A 19,299-nucleotide genomic window follows, 5' to 3' on the forward strand; every position below is an offset into this window, starting at 1 on the left:
TGTCCTGAAGGCTTTTCTTAAACTTACTCAAATGCCTGTCTAGCAGCCTCAGGGGAAACCAGCAGAGCTTTAAACCTCTTTGGGCTCTAGGGTGCAGTCCTAGGATGTTTCTTTCCCCAGAGGATCCTGGCTGGGTCAGGCTAGTGACTCCTGGGTGCCTATGGTTACTGCTGGCCAAACTTGGGCTGCTGAAGGTGAGGCTGGACTTGGCCAGGGGGTTCGTGGAGCAATGGCTGTGGTGCTGTGGGTGTCTCTGAGCTGGTGGGAGATCTGCCACAGGCAAACAGAAGAGTCCCTAGTTTTGGGAAGGGAGTTGTGTGTGTGGGATGATTGTAGGGGCTGTTGCCCCTACACTCCTCAATGTGATGTGCATACGTGGAGACCTACGCCAGGATGGGGTGGGCTTTTGTTCTCTCACTACAGCTCACCCTGCCTCTCTGCAACACCCTTACAGCTCCAGATGGGGTGACCTGCAAGGCAGTCCCTTCTCCCTGGCTCCTGTAGGATGCATGTATTACCCAAGGCCCATGGTATCCTGGCCAAGGATTTTTTTTGCCTTGACTGTGGTGGGATGATAAACCCTGAGGTTTTCGGGGGCAGGTAAAATCACTTGGAGGTGGTGGGGCTCCTGGTGGACTGGAAAAGCTTACCCCTTTCCAGTCATGTGGTATGGATGTGCCAGCAACTTGTCTGCAAGAAGATGAACTTCTACAGAGGGAGAAGTGTGGGGCAATCTCTGTCTCTCTTTAGAGCTACCTTCCCCTGATAGCCAGCAGGGTGCAGGGGAGCCAGGCRTCAATGGGAGATGGCTAGGCAAAGAGCTTGGAGCCAATTGATTCTGCATCTAGCACCCTTTCTGGGGAGGGACAACCCAGCGTTGCAAACATGCCCCGTGCTGCCGACTGCCTGTGTGCACAGGAGTAGCTGGGATGGTTCCAGTGCCTTCCTGGTGCCCAGCCCCCTCCTGAAGGGCACCYTGGACGTGTGGCCCCAGGATTGCAGTGTGGTGAGAGACAGCCTGACTTTTGGGTGGAAGGGGAACCTGCCTGCCTGGGCCTGGGGYTGTGATCAGGGATGCCAGGCTGTGTCACCTGTGTGGAAGACATGAGGGCTGTTCCCCCATCCCCAAGGAACTTGCGATCCGTGTTGCTCTCCTTACAGAGGTCTGGTCACCTCTCCCAGATCCTGGGGTTGCCTGCGTGGGAGGTGACCTGGGCAGGAGGAAGAGTATCGCCTTTGTTGGGGCACTAGGTGCTTGGCCAGCTCCTTTGTACATCCATACCCAAGTAGGTGGGCACCATCCCTGCCCTTTGTGAGGTGCCTCAGCTCCGGCAGACAGTGCTCAGGAGCTGGTTGCTGGCAGTAAAGATGCTTATCTTCCCCCAGTAGCAGCTGAGGTGCTGAGCTGGTAGGGCCGATGGAGATGCGGCATGACCCAGAGCTGGATACAGGCAGTGTGAGCCGCACCACAGAGGTGCGGACACAGGCAGCTGGCCTCCACTGTGGGGTAAGCAGAGAGGGAGGCTGCTGTCCTGGGACCCTCACTCCAGTGCGGGCTGCATCCCAGGCATGTGGCCAAGCCAGGAGCAACTTTGTCCCTCCATGGTTCCATCCCCCAGCCTGAGGGAGCATGTTCAAGTGGTGGAGAGCTGTGATGCCCACTTACCTTCAGCAGCAACCACAGTGTAGGTTCTTGGGGGTGCCGTGTCAGCTCTACAGAGGTCAGAGTGCCAGTCAAGCCCTGTGCTGCTCACCAGCCTGGCAGTGCTAGCCAAAACCAGTGTGGGTTGTAGTGGGGGCTATTCGCAGCTTCCTTCCGCCAGGTAGTAAGAACCACTTGGTGCCCAGCAAACCCTGCCCCAGGCCTGTGGGCTGTTGGTGACCCCCATCTCCCTCCCCGGCCAGTGCCAGCCCCTACAAAATGAGGCAATCTTCTTGCGTCACTCAGCTCTGGCAGTGAAGTGCACCTGGGCGTGGGGTGCAGGGTGCCGTCATCGGGCACCAGACGAGGGGTGCAGTCCCTCCTGCCTGGGCCCTAAAGTACCATGACTGCAGTCACCTGGTTCAGCAGCCCCTCAGCCTCCCTGCCCTGCCCACGGAGCCCCGCTGCCTGCCAACACCGCCCTGCTGACCTCCCGCACCTCCCCTGCCAGACAGGACCGCGCTGGGGGCTGCGGGTCCAGAGGTCAGCGAGGGGCACGGGGGGATGCAGCACGGGGGGAAAGTATCGTTCCTAAGATGGTTTGGGTGCCTGATGGTCCCCAGGCTGCTTGCCTGAGCTCACCAGGCAGCTGCCCCTGAGACCTGTGGCTGAGGATCTTTGAGCTGGTGGGGGATAAATGAGGGAGGAATTATCTGCTCCACATCCCATCTGTGGCTCTGCTGCTGCCCTGGGATGGGCTGTATCCATGATTCCTGCCCCAATGTTGTCATGGCAAGGGATGCTGGGGGCCAGGTTTGCCTGGGGGTTGAATCCGTGATTCTGTAGCTGGGGAACGTGGCGCTCGCTGCTGGTGCACAGACCACCAGGCGCCTGGTTTGGCTCTTGTGCCTTCCTTGTCCCCTCTCACACCCCCCTTGCAGGGGTCCCAGAGGTCTGGAGCCTGCCTGCCTGGGTGGCAGGTGTGCACAGTGCCCATCCTCAGCCATGTGCTAGCCCTCAGTGCATGCAGGGGACACAACTTGGCTGCCCAAGAGGGATGACCCRAGCAGGGCTGATTAGCGGGCATGCAGCAAAGATACCACAGAGGTCCGTGAGAGCACCATGGGGTTTACTTCCATGTTCAGCAGAAGCATGACCATCCCACACTCAGCCCCTCTGCACCACCACCGCTGCTGRGAGCCCTGTGACCCCTACTTCCTCCCAGTGCTGCGTGTGGCACCAGGAGCTGCTGTGCCTGCAAAGATCTCAGTTGGGCAGGCTGGTCTGGAGGTGCCCAGCCCCTGGTATCRGTTGTGGGCTCCTCCTCAAACAGTCTCCGCAGCAGGAAGGCTGGCGGGCACATGTGGGCATCACTATGGCAGGTACTTCTTAGGATCACCAGGGAAGGGCAGAGCAGGCGCCTGGTTGAAGTGAGCCATGAGGAAGATGCCAATGGTGCCACACACAAAGAGGGAGGCCATGATGAAGAAGCAGACACGGTCAATCACTCGCCCCACCAGGATCCACTCTTCATTCTCCTGCAAGTGGCACAGAGAGCAGTGAGGGGCTGCCAGGGGTGTCCCCGCATGGCACCGTGGTGCTGGTCCTGAATGCCCTCCTGTGTCCCCTCCCAGCTGCCTTGGCCCCAACTTACGCTGCTGAAATCATTCTGCTCCCGGGTGGCATTGGCGATGTGGTTGCAGGCATCCACGCAGGCGCGGATCTCGGGGCCTGCTTCCTCCAGGCTGTAGCAGAGATCTTGGGCACAGCCACTCTCCAGACCATGTCCTAGAAGCAGGAGGGAGATCCTGGCAGTCACTAGCAGGTGCCTAGGCAGCCTGGAGCATCGCCCAGCTTGGCAGGGAGATGCCAGCCCGCCCATGGCACCCAGGGCACTCACCAATCTTTTCCAGGACAGTTTTCATCAGCCCATCCCKCTCCTTCTGCTTTTCGAAGAGCAACTCGGTGCGGGCTTTCCAGAGCATGTACTCGTCGGCTTTCACCATGAGCCCCAGGGAGCTGCGCCGGCGGGCGGCCCGCGGCGGCCCCGCCGTCTCCTCACGCCGCATGTGCATGCCCAGGTAGCGGGGCAGGCGGTGCAGGCACACCTGGGTACAGCRTCACCCACAGGGCCAGCGGGCAGGGACCTTACCCCTCCTCCGCTTCCCGGGTCACCCGGTAGGTGCAATCAAGTCCTCCCACRTCACCCAGGGCATCCCCATGTGCTAGTGGGATGCCAGCAATGTGTCCATGGTAATGGCCTGGTGGCTCAGTGTGGTCCTTTGGGGACATCTAGGACCCCTCTTTGTGCCAGGACTTGTGCTCAGGTTAGGGCATGCCACCACCCTGCTCCACGAGGGGCATCTCTGCCCTCTGATACACCCCCTGCCCCATGGATAAGGGGGCTGCAGTAGAGGCAGGTACCTCGCGCACTCTCTGGGACATGGAGTGAGTGTTGGGCGTTCTCAGCGAGACATTGAGGACGATGACGGCGTTCACCACGATCACCACAGTCACCACCATGAGGAAGGTCAGGTACCTGGAAATGGGGCATGGGGCTGTTGGGGCCACAAGCTGTGGGCACCCAACGCCCGGCTTGGTGCCCTCCTGAGGTGGAAATTCAGAGCCCGACCAACAGTGGGACGTGGGCATTTGGTAGCCTTGTAGCAGCTCTATGTGTGGCAGGATGGGATGTGGCTGCCTGTGTCCCCTGCTCTGCTCCCCCTTGCTTAGGGGGCTGGCAGGGCTGGCACCCCATCCCTGTGCRGGGGCTGGAGGCCGTCACTTACTTCCCAATGAGGGGCACAGCCTGGGACGTCTCAGGCACCTTCTGGGCAATGAGGAAGAGGAAGACGGTCTGGGCCAAGAGGACGTTGATGGAGACGGTGCATTTCTGCCCTCCCGCTGTCGAGGAGGGGCGAAGGCAGAAGTTGGTCCAGGGCAGCGGGGCAGGCATAGCCCTCCTTCGGCATAGGGCCTGCCCCGACCCCAGCCCCAGAGCTGATCAAGCCAAATCCTGCTACAGGAGTTTAACCCTGGGGTACTTGGAAATTCCCCCCCCCCCCCCGCCAAATATTGCAGGATGAGAGGGGCGCCTGCATGCCCAGCCACACCAGCAGTGGGAGCGGGRTGGCACAGGTGATCCCCACGCGTGAGAGGACAGATGGCCTTTCCTCCCTTGTCCCCGCCGTGCCTGCCATGGGCACGGCGCCAGCGCTTACCTTTGGCGGGCAGAAAGTAGACCAGCACAGCCATGGAGGAGATGAGGACGCAGGGCACAATGATGTTGATGATGTAGAAGAGCGGCTTGCGTTGGATGATGAGGTAGAAGACGACCTGCTGGTACTGGATGTCATCCGGGGTGAGGCGCCCTGCGTTGATGATCTTCCGAGCGGGACGGTGCTTTATGGCCCATTCGCCGTTCTCTGCCGTGCAGCGGTGCCACGTGAGTCCTCGCGCCCCGCTGGGGGCTGCTGGCCCCTGTCCCGGAGCGGGGAGGAGGGCAAGCCCGGTGCTTGACAAGGGCACCATGTCGGGCACGGCTCCGGGCTGGCTTGGGGAAGGGGGCTAGAGCCATTTTGGAGGCCAGGGGGCCAGGGCAAAATCTCTTTGAAAGCTGTAAGAAGGGGCAGCTGGGCACCCACAAGGCACATTGGGCACCTCAGGGCCGGGGGCTCCCAGGATAAGCTGCCCGCGGGGCTGGGAGCCCCCCCAGGGCCCTGCCGCCGGGAGCCGCGGGGGGAAGCCAAGCGTGACGCTTGATTACGGCGCGTTGTTTTTCCCCCACCGTCAGTGGGAGCGATAGATTTTTCCCAATCAAGACCGCAGCTCRGGTCGGTAATGAAAAAATAAATCTCGCTGCCCGAAAAGCATTTTGTTCCTTCAATATGCAATTAAAATGTGATGGAAAACGTCATCGTTTGGCCGTGACAGCTACGTTCCCGGCATCAATCAAGCTCGCAGGAGCAGCGCTCTCTAGGAGAGACTGCCAGGCAGCGAGAGCCCCGAGACAGGGGGGTTAGTAAAACAAATCTCACCCGCGCTCCCGCTTTGACTAATAACTTAAGTGCCCGTGTAATGGCAAGAGCTGCTAATAGCTCCCCGCAGCCCTGCTTGTTGCAGCCACCAAGCTCGCGCCAGGCCTGCTCCGTGCCCGCCACGCTGGGATGCTCTTCCTCGCGCCGCCGGGGCGGCCCGACCCGGCGCCCGGCGGCGGTGTTACCCGTGAAAGCCTCGGGGTCGATGACGATCCACTCCACGGTCTGGCCATCCTCCTCCGTCAGCAGCAGGTTGATTTCGTTGGCGCTGTAGGTCTGGGACCTGGGGAGGGATGAGGGGTGGCAGAGGCTGGCACCGTGCCGCCCCTGGAAAGGGCATCAGTAGGGTGCTGGAGCCCACCCACGGCCCCATCCTGCGAGTGCCTGGCTYGGCCATGGTGCCCTGTGCAGCCGATGGACCCTGGGGTGCCGGGGACTTGTCAGCAGTGCTYGCCCACCCTGGGGCTTGCTGCAGGGTTCAGCAGGGGTCTGGGCTGTCCTTCTCCCCACGTCCCAGTGAGATCCGCTGCAGCGCCCACCCCACGCTCACTGGAAGACCAAGCTGCAGTTCTGCCAGTCGAAGGGGAAGTAGGTGACGTGGATGGAGCAGGAGCTGCGGTAGATGGCGGGGGGCAGCCAGTAGATGCAGCCATTAGGAGACACCAGCACGTTGGTGTAGAGAGTGATTTCGAATGTCCCATCGATGCTGGACAGAAAGGGTAGGATCAGCCCCAAACCATGTCTCCCACAGCCCACCAGTTCCAGCACGGGGAAATGCCCCTGGTGCCCACTGCAGCAAGCCCTGCCCAGCCTCACTTGTTCTCCAGGACGACATCAGGCAGCCAAACCATGGTGGAGGGCACCCGCAGCAGCTCAATGTTGTCATACTCCTTGGGGTCCCACCGTAGGCGGTGATCACACCATTGCTGGGGCAGGGGGAGCAGAGAGGGGGTCACAGTGCCCCCCTTGGCCCTGCTCACCCACCTCGTGCCATGAGCACTCATGAGCCTCCCAGCTCATGCTGCCCCTCGCAGCCAGGAGCACCCATGAAGGGATGTTTCCATGTCAGYCCACTATGGGATGCCACCATGAAGGGCAAAGGTGGCATGGGGCTCCCACCCATGGTCAAACACCACCTTGGGCCTCACCATCTCGATCCAGACATTGGTGGTGAGGGTCTCCTCCCGCTCGTTCTGGGAAGGAAGAGGGGAGACAGCAGCATTAGCACCCTGCCCACCTCTGCCCCACGGTCACCTGCTGCCCCCTCTCCCACCCAGTGCCCAGATGCCAAGGCTCCTCTACAGCATCACCCCAGCATCCCAGTGGTGTGGGATGACGGCACGGCAGCCCCGGGCACCCGCCTCAGGGTGGTCCTGCTCTCATGCGAGCTGGCTGGCGCAGGCAAGCAGGCAGCAGAGGCTGGCACCGGGGGTGTCTCACCAGGGAGATGAGGTTAGTGAGGGTGAGCTTGAGGGTGACGTTGATGAGTTGGTCCCCGTGCAGCGCCGGGCGCAGGTGGCGGTTGTAGTTGGCCATGAGGTCCTGCAGCAGCTTCTCCTCCTGGTTCCTGCAGCTCACGCCTGGGGAGGGCATGTGCCGTGGAGCACCCCAGGGTGGGGGCACGGGGGTGCTCACAGGGCTACCCGGGCTCTGCTGCCCTGGGAGGCGCCGGCACAGCCAGGGGGTGTTGTGAGTGGTGTGTGTGTGTGTGTGTGTGTGTGTGTGTTGCTGTCTAGGGGGGCTGTATGCCTAGGGGTACGTGTTGGTGTGAGTGTGTGTCTAGGAGTGCTGGTGTGTGCATGTCTTAGGGTGCACCTGTCTATGAGACTGTATCTGCTAGTGGGGGTGTGCGAGCAGATTTAAGTGTGTGTGTGTATCCGAGTGCCTTGTGGACATACAGGCATGCGTTTGTGTAAGAGTGAGTGTACCTGTGCGCATTTGTGTAACCGCTTGTGCATGTGAGTTTGGTGTGAGGGGGTGGACCTAGCGGGGTTGTGTGTGTGCATGCGAGTGTGCGTCTGAGTGTTGGCGCACCCTTCTCTCCCTGCACGTGTGTTCGTGCAGGGCTGCGTGTGCCTCTGTGTCGCTGTATGTGTGCACAGATGCCCAGGTGTGCCTGGCGGTGTGCATCAGTGTGCAAGCACGCCTGTGCAGGGCTGTCAGTGCACGTGCCGCGTACGTGCGCAGCGCCGGTGTGCTTGCACACCCGTGGGGGCAGGAGGCTGTGCCTCGGAGGTGCTGCACACCCACGCATGACCCTGCACATCCCAGGGACCTGACCCCCCCCACACACACCCCCACATGGGGGCCACAGGCTGTCGGCATGGGGAACCCCCCCCCCCCAGGGTGGGAGTGCACGGCGCTGTATGCCCCGGGTGACAAATCCCCAAGGACTGCCCGGCCCGAGGGAAGGGGGGATGACTGGGCACCCCATCCAGCCCCCCCCCCCCAGAGCGGGCACCCCTTACCTGCCAGGGTGCAGAGGGTGAGGAGCAGAGCGAGGCGGCGCATGGCRGGGGCCGTGGCGCGGCAGGGCCTCGGCTCCGCTCGGTGCCCGCGCAGAGCTATTCTGGGCCCGGCGCCCCGGCCAGCCCCGCTGTCCTCGCCGCCGTCAGCTGTTCCCCAAAGCAATGCGGGCCGGGGCGGGACAGGCAGTGCCCCCCCCTCCAACACACACACACCAACCGGGTGACGCCAGCGTGCTGCAAAGCGCCCGGTGACGCTTTGTGCCCGGCGGGGTGGTGGAAGCAGGTATCTGCTCCAGGGCCGAGGGGGTAAAGATCTTCTGTACCTCAGTTTCCCATCTCCCAAGCAGAGGGACGCGTCTCCCCACCGCGTGCCTGGGGGACYGGCGGAAAACCCTGCCCTCACGGGTCACGGAAAAGAGGCAGGTGCTGCGAACACCCCCGGCAGTGCCCTGCCCCTCCCGGTGGTTGCTATTTGCCCCCTGCTCCGTCCAGGCAGAGCCYGGGGAACGATGCCCATCTGGGTAGTGCCAGCGATGGAAGCGTGCCACTCTGAGCACCTCCCTCCTGGCTTGGTGGAGAGGAWGTGACAGCTGTCCYGGTGGGGGGACGTCAGCTGCGTCCCTTGAAAMCAGAGCCCTGGCCTCCTGCCGCTGMGCTGGGGAGGGAAACACCCTCGTCCCCTCCAGCCTGGCGCTGTGGGGTGAGGCATGCCAACGGGGAGATGCTGGTGCCTCTGGGCTGGGCCAGGTGTCTCGTTTCCCTGACGGGCATGGGGATGGGATGTGGGCACTGATGGCACTTCTCCAGACTCCTGGATGGGTTGGCAGGTGTCATATGCCCCCTTCCCCAGCCCATCCTGGCACAAGTGCCCAAGCCACTGCACTATCGGGAGCTGGTACTGCTGTGCCCCGAGGGGAAACTCCCCTTCCCCCTTTACTGACCGCAGCTGAGGGCCCCCATGCTCTGGACATGCCCCAGAGATGAGGCCCTTTCGGTGGGCACCCTCTGGGCCTGGCATCGCCCCTCCCAACGCGTATGTGAGGTGCCTAGGGGAGCCCTAGGGGCACCAAGAGCATCCACCAACTCAGCCCCTCCCCCATGGCAAGAAGAACTCAGCTTTATTTTCCCAGCTGGCAGTACCACGCCAAGGCGGCTGAGTGGGAAGAGCAAACTGGCACAGGGGTTAGCCCCATCCACCTCCCCAGCACTCTAGATGTAGCGCTTGTTCTCCTCGCGGTAGTTGTAGGGGTCTCCAGCAAAGGGCAGTGGTGGGGGGTGGTTGTAGATGCCCATGAGGAAGATCCAGAGGGTGCCCACCACCAGCGTGGGAGTGATGAGGAAGAGGCAGAGCCGGTCCATAGTGCGGGCCACACGGTACCAGTTGTCCTTTTCCTAGAGAAGGTGGGCAACAAGTAACACGGTGCGCACTGGGGCTCCCCATAAGTGGGAAGGGAGATGCTACGGGCATCATCTGCCCCTGCCATGGCTGTGTCACCCACCTCATTGTAGCTGTTCTTCTCCCGCATGTGCTGCACRATGAAGTTGGCATTGTCGATGGCCGGCTTCAGCTGCTCGTAGATCTGATCATGGTCAGTGTCCATGCCAGGTGGTGCCAAGCCTGGGGACATGGGAGCTGTAAGCCCCATCCTGAGATGGGGCACACCAAAAGGTGACCCCAAGGGAGAGGTGTCCCCTGCTGGGCACCCCGGTTCTGCCACCCTCCCATGTCCCCCTGATCCTCACAGGCAGGGGTGACGCGGCTGGCCAGCCCATGCCGCTCCGACTGCTTCTCGAACATGAGCTCACTGCGGGACTTGACACTGAAGTACTCCTCCGCCTTGGCGATGTAGCCGGCTGAGCTGCAGCGCCGGATGCGCAGGGCACCTGCCGGGCTCTCGGCTGGYTGCGACATGTGCAGCAGATGGGGCAGGGTCTCCAGGAAGACCTGAGGCAGAGGACAAAGCACTAGGGCTGAGCATAGCCCCCAGTGCCTGGGTGGACATCTCATCCTCACCCTCCAGTCCCAACCAAGTTTGCAGCAGAAGACACCAAGCCCTTTGGGGTGATGAAGATGGGCACTGTGCCTGGGCAGCGCTGCCCCATACCCTCCATGGGGCATGGTACCACCCCTACTGCAGCATCCACCAAGCTTGCTGAGCCACRGCTACTCTTCCTCAGGGGCACCACTCACCTCTTTGACCCAGTCAGACATAACATGGGTGCTGGGAGTGCGGAAATGGAAGTTGAGGACCACCACGCAAATCACCACCACAGCTGTCACCAGCAGCATGACAAAAAGCAGGTACCTGGGGAGGACACAGACCGCTCAGCCCTGCTTTCCCCCCACCCCAGAGCTAGCATTACCACTGGGACTGGGCACAGACAGAGCCATCCTCTGCCACCCCTCAGTCCCCAAGATTCTGAGTGGTGGCCAGAACTCACTTGCCAATGAGGGAGATGGCATGAGAGGTGGCGGGTAGGCGCTGGGAGACAAGCAGGAGGAAGACAGACTGGGCCAGGAGCACGGAGATCACCAGYGTCATCTTCTCACCACCTAGAGAGCAGGTGAGCTCGAGGCAACCCCTGCCTCCGAGCCCCCTCCTGGTGCCTCCAGTGTCGTGATCCCTCCTACTRCCACTAGTGCCTGGATTCCTCACAGTTTTCCCAGTACTGGGATACCCTCCCAGTGTCCCCAGCCTCAAGATCTCCCTCTCAGTGTCCCACCCAGGGACACAGTGCCCGATGCAGTGTGTTCTGTTGTAGGCATGCCCCACATGGGGTATGACCCCTGCCAGTGTGTCTGGCCAGGATGATGGGTTCCTGGTCCCTTCTTTGGAGTGTCCTGGTGCCAGGGTGCCCCCAAGGTGTCCCTATGCCAGAGTGCCCTGTGCTGGTTGTTGGGTTGTCCCCATGCCCCGAAGTCTTATGCGGGTTACGGGGGTTTTCCAATGCCCTGTGTGAGGTGTCCCCATGTCTTAGAGCCCAATACAAGTGTGGGAGGTGTCCCCATGTCTTAGAGCCCAATACAAGTGTGGGATGTGGGGTGCCCCATGCGGTGTGCTGAGCCCAGCACAGGTGCCACAGGGCTTACTCACTGTCAGCAGGCAGGTAGAAGACAAGGATGGCCATGAAGGCGATGAGGACACAAGGTGTGACGATGTTGATGACGTAGAACAGCGGCTTGCGCTTGATGATGAGGTGGAAGGTGATGTCCTGGTGTTCGTTGCTCTCAGGGGGGTTGTTGGGATGGATGTTCTTGCGGGCTGGGCGGTGGATGATTTCCCATTCTCCATTTTCTGCCAGAGCACATGGGATGGCAATTGGCGTGGGGGAAGCCAGCCATGCCTGTCTTCCTTAAGCCCAGCTCACCTGGGGCCTCACCATCCTTGAGAGCAGCACCCGTCCTCCCCGCCCCATGTAGGGATAATGCCAAGCCTGGCAGCATGGGTGACAGGATGCCAAAGTCCTGCATGCCAGGGTGTCTCGGTGATAGGGTGCCCTTGAGCCCACTGCAAGGTCTCCTGGTGGTGGGCTGCCCCTGTGGCCCGTATAAGGCTCCTCTGTGCCCTGTACAGGATGTCCTGGTGGCAGAGCACCCCAGAGCCTGTGCAAGGTGTGCTGCTGCCATAGGGTGTGGAAGAAGGTGCACACGTTACCTGTGAAGCCTTCTGGGTCGATGATGATCCACTCCACCCGGTAGTACCTGCCCGTCTCCATGTCACTCTCCTCTTTCAAGTGCATGCTGATCTCCCGAGCGTTGTATGCCAGTGAGCTGTCCCAGAGGACAGGCGGTGAGGATCTGTGCCCACTGCTGYGTCCTTGCCACCCACCTGCCCTGGCCTCCAACATGATGCCGGGGGCCCCCCAAGTCACCATACAGAGCCCTGTCTGGCTGCACCCAGGCCTGCACCCAGGATGGGCATCTGCTCTGGGATGCACCAGGGGCTGGCACTGCCCCGTTCCTCGCCAGAGACATTACAGGTATGTGGTGGCGTTTTGCACSTCAGCAGGGTGGGTACCTGGGCACTCCAGGGTGCAGCACCCCTACACCGGGCTCTTCTCTCCCCTCCCGTGACTCAAATAGCTGCCACTAGCTTGGGAGCAAAACTCTTCTTGGGGACTTTACTGGCAGTGAGGGAGCTCGGTGCCCTGCCACCCTCCTGCCTGTGCTGCCCCGGCCCCCGCCAGCCCCGCAGCACCTGAATTTGAGGGTGCAATTCTGCCAGTCRAAGGGGAAGAAGTCCACATTGATGGGGCAGGTGGTGCGGAAGATGGCGGGCGGCAGCCAGTAGACGTAGCCCGTGTTGTAGACAAGCACGTTGCAGTAGTAGGCGACCTGGAAGAGCCCGTCATTGCTGCACCAAGAGAGAGCGAGGCGGGCACTGGTGGGTGGTGCACGGTGGCCCCATCGGCACCGAGGTTGGCTYGGCCGCTCTGGCCAAGGATGCCAGCCGTCCCACCACAGGCAGCTGGGGACCTCGGCCAGCCCAGGGTGAGGGTGCAGAAGGGGAAACTGAGGCCTGGCTCACTTGTTCTCCAGGACAATCTCTGGCAGCCACAGCATGTCCGGTGGCAGGCGGAGCACCTTGATGTCCCCAAACTCAGACTCGTTCCACTGCAGGCGGTAATCAGTCCAGCCCTGGGAGGACGGATCCCTGGGTCACCCCTCACCACAGCAGACCGCCCCATTCCCATGCCCCAGGGCACAACTGATGCCCTGGTATCCCCTTTGCCCAGGATGCCAGGGCAGGGGACAGCTGCTGTGGCATGCTGCCGGGCACTGCCCAGGGCAGGGGGCTGCAAGGAGGGAAGCAGGCAGGAATTTGGCAGTACCAGACCCTGGCACCCCCTTCYGCTACTCACGTGTTCAATCCACAGATTGGTGGTGAGCGTCTCRTCCGCCTCTTTCTGCAATGGTAGCACAGTGCAGTGAGATGGTAGGGCCATGTAGCKTGGCCATGGCCCCAGCTTGGGCAAYGGGACCCTAAGACCACTGCCAGCCAGGGCWTCTGAGGGAGTGACCCCAGAGCTCACCCACAAACCCACCCCTTGGGATGAGGTGAAGCTGGTAGAGCCCTGGGGGACCCCAAGGTGGCAGGCAATGCCTGCTGGGGGCTCACCAGTGAGACCAGGTTGGAGAGGGTGAGAGCCAGGTAGACATCCACAGTCTGCTCGATGGAGACGACGGGGCGCACCTCCTTGTTATAGCCCCTCTCCTCAAAGAGGTGGTGGATGAGCCGTTCCTCCTGGTTTATGCAGAGCCCACCTGAGGGGTACAGGGTCAGCCTGGCCCTGTCTGGGGCGGGGGGTTACCCACCCAGTGCTGCCCCTTGGAGACACTTGGTGAGGGCAGGGTGGCATAAAGGTGGGGGGATGAGAACAGACCAGGGCACTGCTGTGCCTGTGACATGCAGGGACATGGAGGTGGGCATGCAGGAATACATACATGCATGGGGTATGTGGACCCACGTGACTGGGCACATGTGGCCGGGGACACAGACAGGGACACATGGACACATAGATACCGACTTTGTATGCACAGAGACACAAGGCACGCAGGGACACAGCTGCGGTGGCACTGCGCACATGGGTGCACACACAGGGACATGGATGCAGTGGGACCATGCATGCAGACAGACGGACACACACAGACAGGGACACAGACAGGGACACAGGGACACACAGATGCAGTGGCACACCGTGTTTGCGCGCTCACACACACACACGCACATGCACACATGGCTCCACTAGGGACACAGCTCTGACAGCACAAGCAGGATGGTGGTGAAGGCAATGCTCAGCCACTCAACTCTGCCCAGTGACACACGTCAACAGGACCTGGGGGCACATGTGCCCTGAGGGGTCCTGCCAGCATCACCCTGGCCCTGACCCCACCAAGGGGGCTCAGAATCCCCCCACCAACGGGACCCCCGCCAGCCCTATGCTCACCCGCCAGCACCAGTGCCCCGAGCAGGGCCAGCCGTGCCGGGAGGCTCTCCATGCGGTGCCACGATGCCCTCCCGCCCTGCGCTGGGCTGGGCCCCCTGCCACCTCCCCGCCTGCCGTCAGCGGACGGATGTCCGGCCACAGGCAGGAGAGGGGAGATGGATCGTGCCAGGTGCTGAGGGGGAAGGAGGACAAGACCGGATACCAGCTCTGGCCCCCCCCTCTTCCGGCACCCCGGTGCCCAGAGAAGGGGAGATGGGCAGGCACAGCTGGTGTCGGCTGACCGAGTAGTGGTGTTCGCCCTGTTGTCCCTTGCCCGGCAGCCCTGGCTTATCTCAGCCAGAGACAGCTGGCTCCCGTGCCTGCTCCAGACTTGCATTGCTGAGCACTGGGAGGGGTGAGGTCCCTTCCTGCTGCTCCACAGGTCCAGGGATGGATGCCGCTTGGGGGGCGGCAGGCGCCGGGGAGCAATGATGGGATCCAGGCTCTCCAAAAGCAGGGAGGTAAAAGCGTTGGCACYCGTCAGTGCCCAAGGTCAGGGTTTTCTCACACAGTGGGTCCCAACCCACACCGGTGGACAAGGACATGCTTGGCCCTCTGCCAGCTAGGAGGTTTCACATGGATCCCCGAGGAGATTGCACCACGGTGGGCRCAGGGTGCTGTACAGAGCAGCACGAGGTGCTTTCCCATGGCCCCCTCCCATGGTGGCTCAGACCCCTGCCACCACGCGCGAGCCCAGGGCTCTCCGGYTTGGCTGGGCAAGGGACTGGGCAGGACCCAGCAGGTGCCCGTGCCAGCCCCCTCCTGCCTGCCCAGCAGTGCCCGAGGGCTGAGTGGCCAGGTCTCTTGCAGAAAGAGGGGTATTGCTGGATGGAGGGTCTGGGGCACAAAGTGGGCCGGGGGCACCCATCCTGCATCCTCAAGGCATAGCTCAAGCCATWGCCATCAGGTACATTCCCCTGCACCCCCTTGGCATCTCCATGCCACATGGTAGAGCCCCCCCTGCGTCCTGCCCCATGCCTGGGGCCTGGGAAGGTGACGCTAGGCATGGGGAGGAAGGCTGGCATGCCGGGAAGCCGAGTGGGCAGGATAGGGTACACGACCCCCACCCCCACCCAGGCATCGATGACAGGGGGTATAAACTGAGGCTGGGGGGGGCATTGCTCAGGGGGACGGGGAGGAAGAGGTAGCAGGCTGCAGCATCACACGCGGAAAGAGCCCCCCAGCGCCCATCTCGCTGGCACCGCGTGGCACAGCACTCCCCTCAGACTCATGAGCTACTRGAAAATAGAGCCCTTCTTTATTGAAAAATAGACCTTTTTCTGTACAAATAAATAATAGCCCGGGTGACATGGGGGAACTGGAGTGAGGGAGGAGGAGTCTGGCCAAGGCAGGGGCCCCAGGGGCGAGGAGGGCTGCAGTCCCTGCCCGAGAGACTCCCTCACCCTGGGGAGGTCGGGCAGTGCTGGCAGCCAGAGGGAAACTGAGGCACAATGTGGGACGAGAGCATGGAATTGCCTGAGCCTGGGGGCACAGACCTCAGCCCGTGTCCCTGTGGTGGCAGGGTGCCCCAGGGCACAACAAGCACTGTTAGGTTTTCAAGGCCTCGAGTGCCAGGGCCACCAGGCCAGGCATGCTGCGGGCCAGCGAGTCGCTCTCCAGGCCCACGAGGCCAGCGAAAGCKGTGGGGCGGCCCCCCACTGTGGCCCGCACCTGTGCTCGGTACAGCCCCTTGGCATTCTTGGAGCCCAAGTCTACCAGGATCTGTGGGAAGAGGAAAACACCCTGAGGCACGGGGCAACCGCGCTGCTCGGGCGAGGGGGGCACGGCGGGATGGCAGCTGGCAAGCTGTAGAGTGGACATCCCTTGGCTCCCCACGGGGGACTCGAGCTGGCGCCTCGCAGGAGGGTTGCCAGATGAGCCCCCAGGGCTTTGCAGCCAGATAGGCAGTGGGAGAACCAGGCTGGGTTGGAGCACTCACCTCCTGGAAGGTCATGGCCAGGTCTGGCTCGGGCACCCGCAGCACCCAGGCGTACAGCTCTCGCACTGCGCCGACCCGCACTGCTGACTCGTTGAGGCCGGGGCAGCCTGGAGCCCGGGGTGGGCAGGAGGGAGATGGGAATGTCAGGGATGGCGGAGTGATGGGATGAGCTGCTGGGCTGTGCCAGGGCATCCCGCTGTGTCCAGGAATGCCGGGGCTCTTCCCTGGCCACTTTGGTGACACCAGGAATGTGGGAGAACTGTCATGCCCATAGGCTGGGCAGCCCCAAGACAGGTCTTGCCATCATCCCCATGGCTGGTGACAGCAGGTGCCCTGGCTCGGGTCCCTCTGGATGCACTAGCACCCATTCSCACAGTGGCCAGGGCGTTTACCTCGGCCCTCATCTGCCTCCTGCTCCTCCACCCCAGGCAACGTGGGTACCAGGTCACGTTTCTCCCTCGGGTGCCCACCTGCTGTGGACCCTACAATGGAGAGAGRTGTGAAAACTCCAGTGGGGATGTGGTTGTGGGGCACTGCTGGCAGTGCCCCAGTACCCCCTTGTCCTCAACCTGCCTTCCTCTTGGGGCTCACGGTTCGGCACACGGGTCCCCACTGGGTCTCCAGGAACTTGTTGCGGCTCTGTGACTTCGAGGGGGGTGCCAACGCCCAGCTCTGCCCGAAGCTGGGTGAGGAAGGCTCTGCCCTGGCCCACCAGCTCCTCCACCACCTCCTCACCCTGCTGAAGGGGATGGAAGGACAGAGTGGGCCATGGGGTGCCCATGGGGTGCCCGCAGGCACAGTGGCAGGCACAGTGCATGTGGTGCATGGCAGCAGAGCGCAGGGCATGGCAGGACTTGTGTCTGATGGCTTTTTGGGAACATGTAGCTGCCTCGTGGCCACTTTGGGTCAGAGCCAGAACTGTAGGTCAGACCCATGACTGTGGGGTTGGACCAAYGACTATGGGGTCAGACTCATGACTGTGGGATGGGACACAAGATTGTGRGGTTGGACCCAAAGCTAACTCTGCAGTTGTTGGACTGGGAGTACTGGTTTCAGCCGGGGAGAGCAAGATGCTCCCTCTGTGGTGGTGGAGATGGAGGTGCCACCTCCAWGGCTGTCCAAGGAATATAGGGGCCAAAGGACATTGAAAGGGATATGGGGGGACTGCAGTGGCTTGGTCTGCAGTGGCATGGTCACCAGAGGGGCAGGGTGTTCCCCCAGCCCATCCTTCTCCAAATACCTGCAGGAAGAGCCATGTCTCCCCGGGCAGCTGCTCCCCATCAGAGGTGGGTGCCAGGGGGTTGCCCCCCTCCATGGCCTTCAGCGCCTCCACCCAGTCCTGTACCTGGGGCCCCACGGCCCGGAAGAGCCCGGCGAAGTGGGGCGGCCTCCCGGCCCCCTGCCTGCAAGCACAACGGGGCCAGCTCAGGTGCGTGGCCAGCACAGCCAGGTGGCACCTGTCCCCTGACCAATGCCACCCACATCAGGACCTCCAGYAGCCTCCAGTAGCTCTGGGTGCACCGGGGTCTCTGCCCACCTCCCTCCGGATGTGCCCTAACACTTTGGGCAGGGTGATGCCCACAGGCATCTTGCCTACCCCCCTCCCAAACATTTCAGCCCCCTGTGGCCAGCTGTGCCATCACATCCCCCCTTACCTGGTGGGGGAGGTCCAGGGGCCTGGGGTGCCCTGTGCCATGGGGCTGGGCTGGGCCCCTACCACTGCCAGGCCTGCGGGCACAACGAGGAGCGGGGCAGCAAGGCAGGTAGGGGAGCGCAGCGGTGCTGCTGGGGCYGGCAGCTGGCACGCGGTGTGACCCCGGAGCCGGCCCAGAGGGGATGGAGACAGGGTGGTGGCACGTCCCCAAGCGTGCCGGGCAGGGTKGCACAGCCTGGGAGGGTACCTGGGACGTCCCTGCGGACGCGGGCAGGGAAGAGGTGCCTGTAGATCTTGCCCACCAGCTGGGGTAGGGTGCGGGTGAGGAAGGAGAAGTCGAGCTGGTTTCGGAAGAAGTCCCCGGCCCGGCGCAGGAGATCCACCAAGGTCTGGGCGTAGGCGTGCAGCTCTGCGGGYGCAGCGGGCTGAGCGGCATCCCCAGCCACCGCGCCGCCAGGAACGGGGCCTAAACCTGGCACGGGGGGGGCACCCAGGCCCCCGCCACTCACCGCATCGGCGCCGCCTGGCGCGGCACGTCTCCTCGGCGAGGCTGGCGCAGGCGGCCCGGCCCAGGCGCGCCGGGCAGGCGCCGGCGTAGAAGGYGCAGAGGCGGGCGCGCTCGGCCGGCTGCCGCTCGGGGGGCAGCTGGGCCAGCGCCAGCAGGTCGAAGCAGCTGGGTTCCCGGCTGGCGTGGGAGGCTGAGGGGGCACCGGGGCCGGCGTCAGGCGGCGGGTGCTCCACCGGCGTCGCCCGCGGGGGTCCCCCGCCATCCCGCGCCGCCCCTCGGCGGGCACTCACGGTCCATCTGGAGGCTGATCCAGTCGGCGAAGGCGGCGACGCGGGTGTAGACGCCCGGCTTGCCCCGCTCGCCGCATCCGTCGCCCCACGAGGTGATGCCGTAGAGGACGAAGAGGTGCGAGGAGGGGTCCTGGCACGCCAGCGGGCCCCCCGAGTCGCCCTGCGGGAGGGACGCGCCGCCGCGTCGGCCGGCGCCGGGCAGCTCCGGCACCCGCTGCCGCTGCGCTGCCGGGCGGCACGTTGCCCCCTCCGACCGCAGCGCCGTGGGGCTGCCGGTCCCCCAACCTCGTTCCCCTCCCACCACCTCCCCGGGTGTTACCTGGCAGGAGTCGATGCCGCCGGACAAGTAGCCGGCGCAGAACATGGCGCTGGTGAGCAGGTCCTCGCCCAGGGCGCCGCGGCACGTCTCCTGGCTGAGCAGCGGCACCCGCGCCTCCATCACCACCTCGGCCGACGGCCCCTCTGCCGGGGCGAGGCGCCCGTCACGGGGTGCCCCCGCGCCCCGGCATCCCCGCTCCACCAGCGCCCCGGTGGGGGGGCTGCTCCCCGCTGCCCCGCGCAGGAAACGGGCACCAGCGCGGGCACCGGGGCAGGCCCCCACCTTCGTAGAGGGAGCCCCAGCCGGCGATGTAGCAGGCGGTGCCGGGGCCGGGCTCRGCGCGGCCGCTGGGCAGGCACACGGGGCTCACGGCGGGCGACGGCGCCAGGGGTGCCGCCAGCTCCAGCAGCGCCAGGTCCCCGTGAAACGTCTTGGGGTTGAACTGGAAGGAAAA

At 63.3% G+C, this 19,299-nt stretch overlaps 3 protein-coding genes across 3 annotated transcripts in view; all 3 read right to left on the reverse strand.

The window, feature by feature from the left end:
• Positions 1-3,015: 3,015 nt before the first annotated feature.
• CHRNG (cholinergic receptor nicotinic gamma subunit) lies at positions 3,016-8,190 on the reverse strand. The gene is made up of 12 exons (XM_085325070.1): positions 8,148-8,190; positions 7,120-7,259; positions 6,828-6,872; positions 6,496-6,605; positions 6,230-6,385; positions 5,865-5,962; positions 4,864-5,067; positions 4,432-4,546; positions 4,067-4,181; positions 3,543-3,750; positions 3,297-3,430; positions 3,016-3,180 (listed from the first exon to the last, which is right to left on the reverse strand). The coding sequence occupies exons 1-12, from the start codon at positions 8,188-8,190 to the stop codon at positions 3,016-3,018; spliced, it is 1,533 nt and encodes a 510-aa protein (XP_085181196.1).
• A 1,111-nt stretch (positions 8,191-9,301) lies between these two features.
• CHRND (cholinergic receptor nicotinic delta subunit) lies at positions 9,302-14,148 on the reverse strand. Its single transcript, XM_085325103.1, has 12 exons — positions 14,097-14,148; positions 13,268-13,413; positions 13,011-13,055; positions 12,677-12,786; positions 12,347-12,502; positions 11,804-11,919; positions 11,243-11,443; positions 10,590-10,701; positions 10,339-10,453; positions 9,891-10,092; positions 9,647-9,765; positions 9,302-9,539 (listed from the first exon to the last, which is right to left on the reverse strand). The coding sequence occupies exons 1-12, from the start codon at positions 14,146-14,148 to the stop codon at positions 9,357-9,359; spliced, it is 1,557 nt and encodes a 518-aa protein (XP_085181229.1). The 3' UTR covers positions 9,302-9,356.
• Positions 14,149-15,391: 1,243 nt separating this feature from the next.
• Positions 15,392-19,299, reverse strand: part of PRSS56 (serine protease 56) — a 7,471-nt gene continuing 3,563 nt past the window's right edge. Inside the window, exons 4-14 of the mRNA XM_085325104.1 lie at positions 19,128-19,287; positions 18,846-18,988; positions 18,527-18,686; positions 18,238-18,426; positions 17,976-18,137; positions 17,730-17,802; positions 17,315-17,477; positions 16,666-16,813; positions 16,467-16,544; positions 16,075-16,181; positions 15,392-15,857 (exon numbers count right to left, since the gene is read on the reverse strand). Coding sequence (XP_085181230.1) covers positions 15,684-15,857; positions 16,075-16,181; positions 16,467-16,544; positions 16,666-16,813; positions 17,315-17,477; positions 17,730-17,802; positions 17,976-18,137; positions 18,238-18,426; positions 18,527-18,686; positions 18,846-18,988; positions 19,128-19,287 — 1,557 coding nt within the window. The 3' untranslated portion in view covers positions 15,392-15,683. The remainder of the gene's footprint in view (positions 15,858-16,074; positions 16,182-16,466; positions 16,545-16,665; positions 16,814-17,314; positions 17,478-17,729; positions 17,803-17,975; positions 18,138-18,237; positions 18,427-18,526; positions 18,687-18,845; positions 18,989-19,127; positions 19,288-19,299) is intronic.

Source organism: Rhea americana, unplaced genomic scaffold, assembly GCF_003343005.1.
Source record: "Rhea americana isolate MKP2758 unplaced genomic scaffold, rheAme1 scaffold_96, whole genome shotgun sequence".
Classification (NCBI taxonomy): domain Eukaryota; kingdom Metazoa; phylum Chordata; class Aves; order Rheiformes; family Rheidae; genus Rhea; species Rhea americana.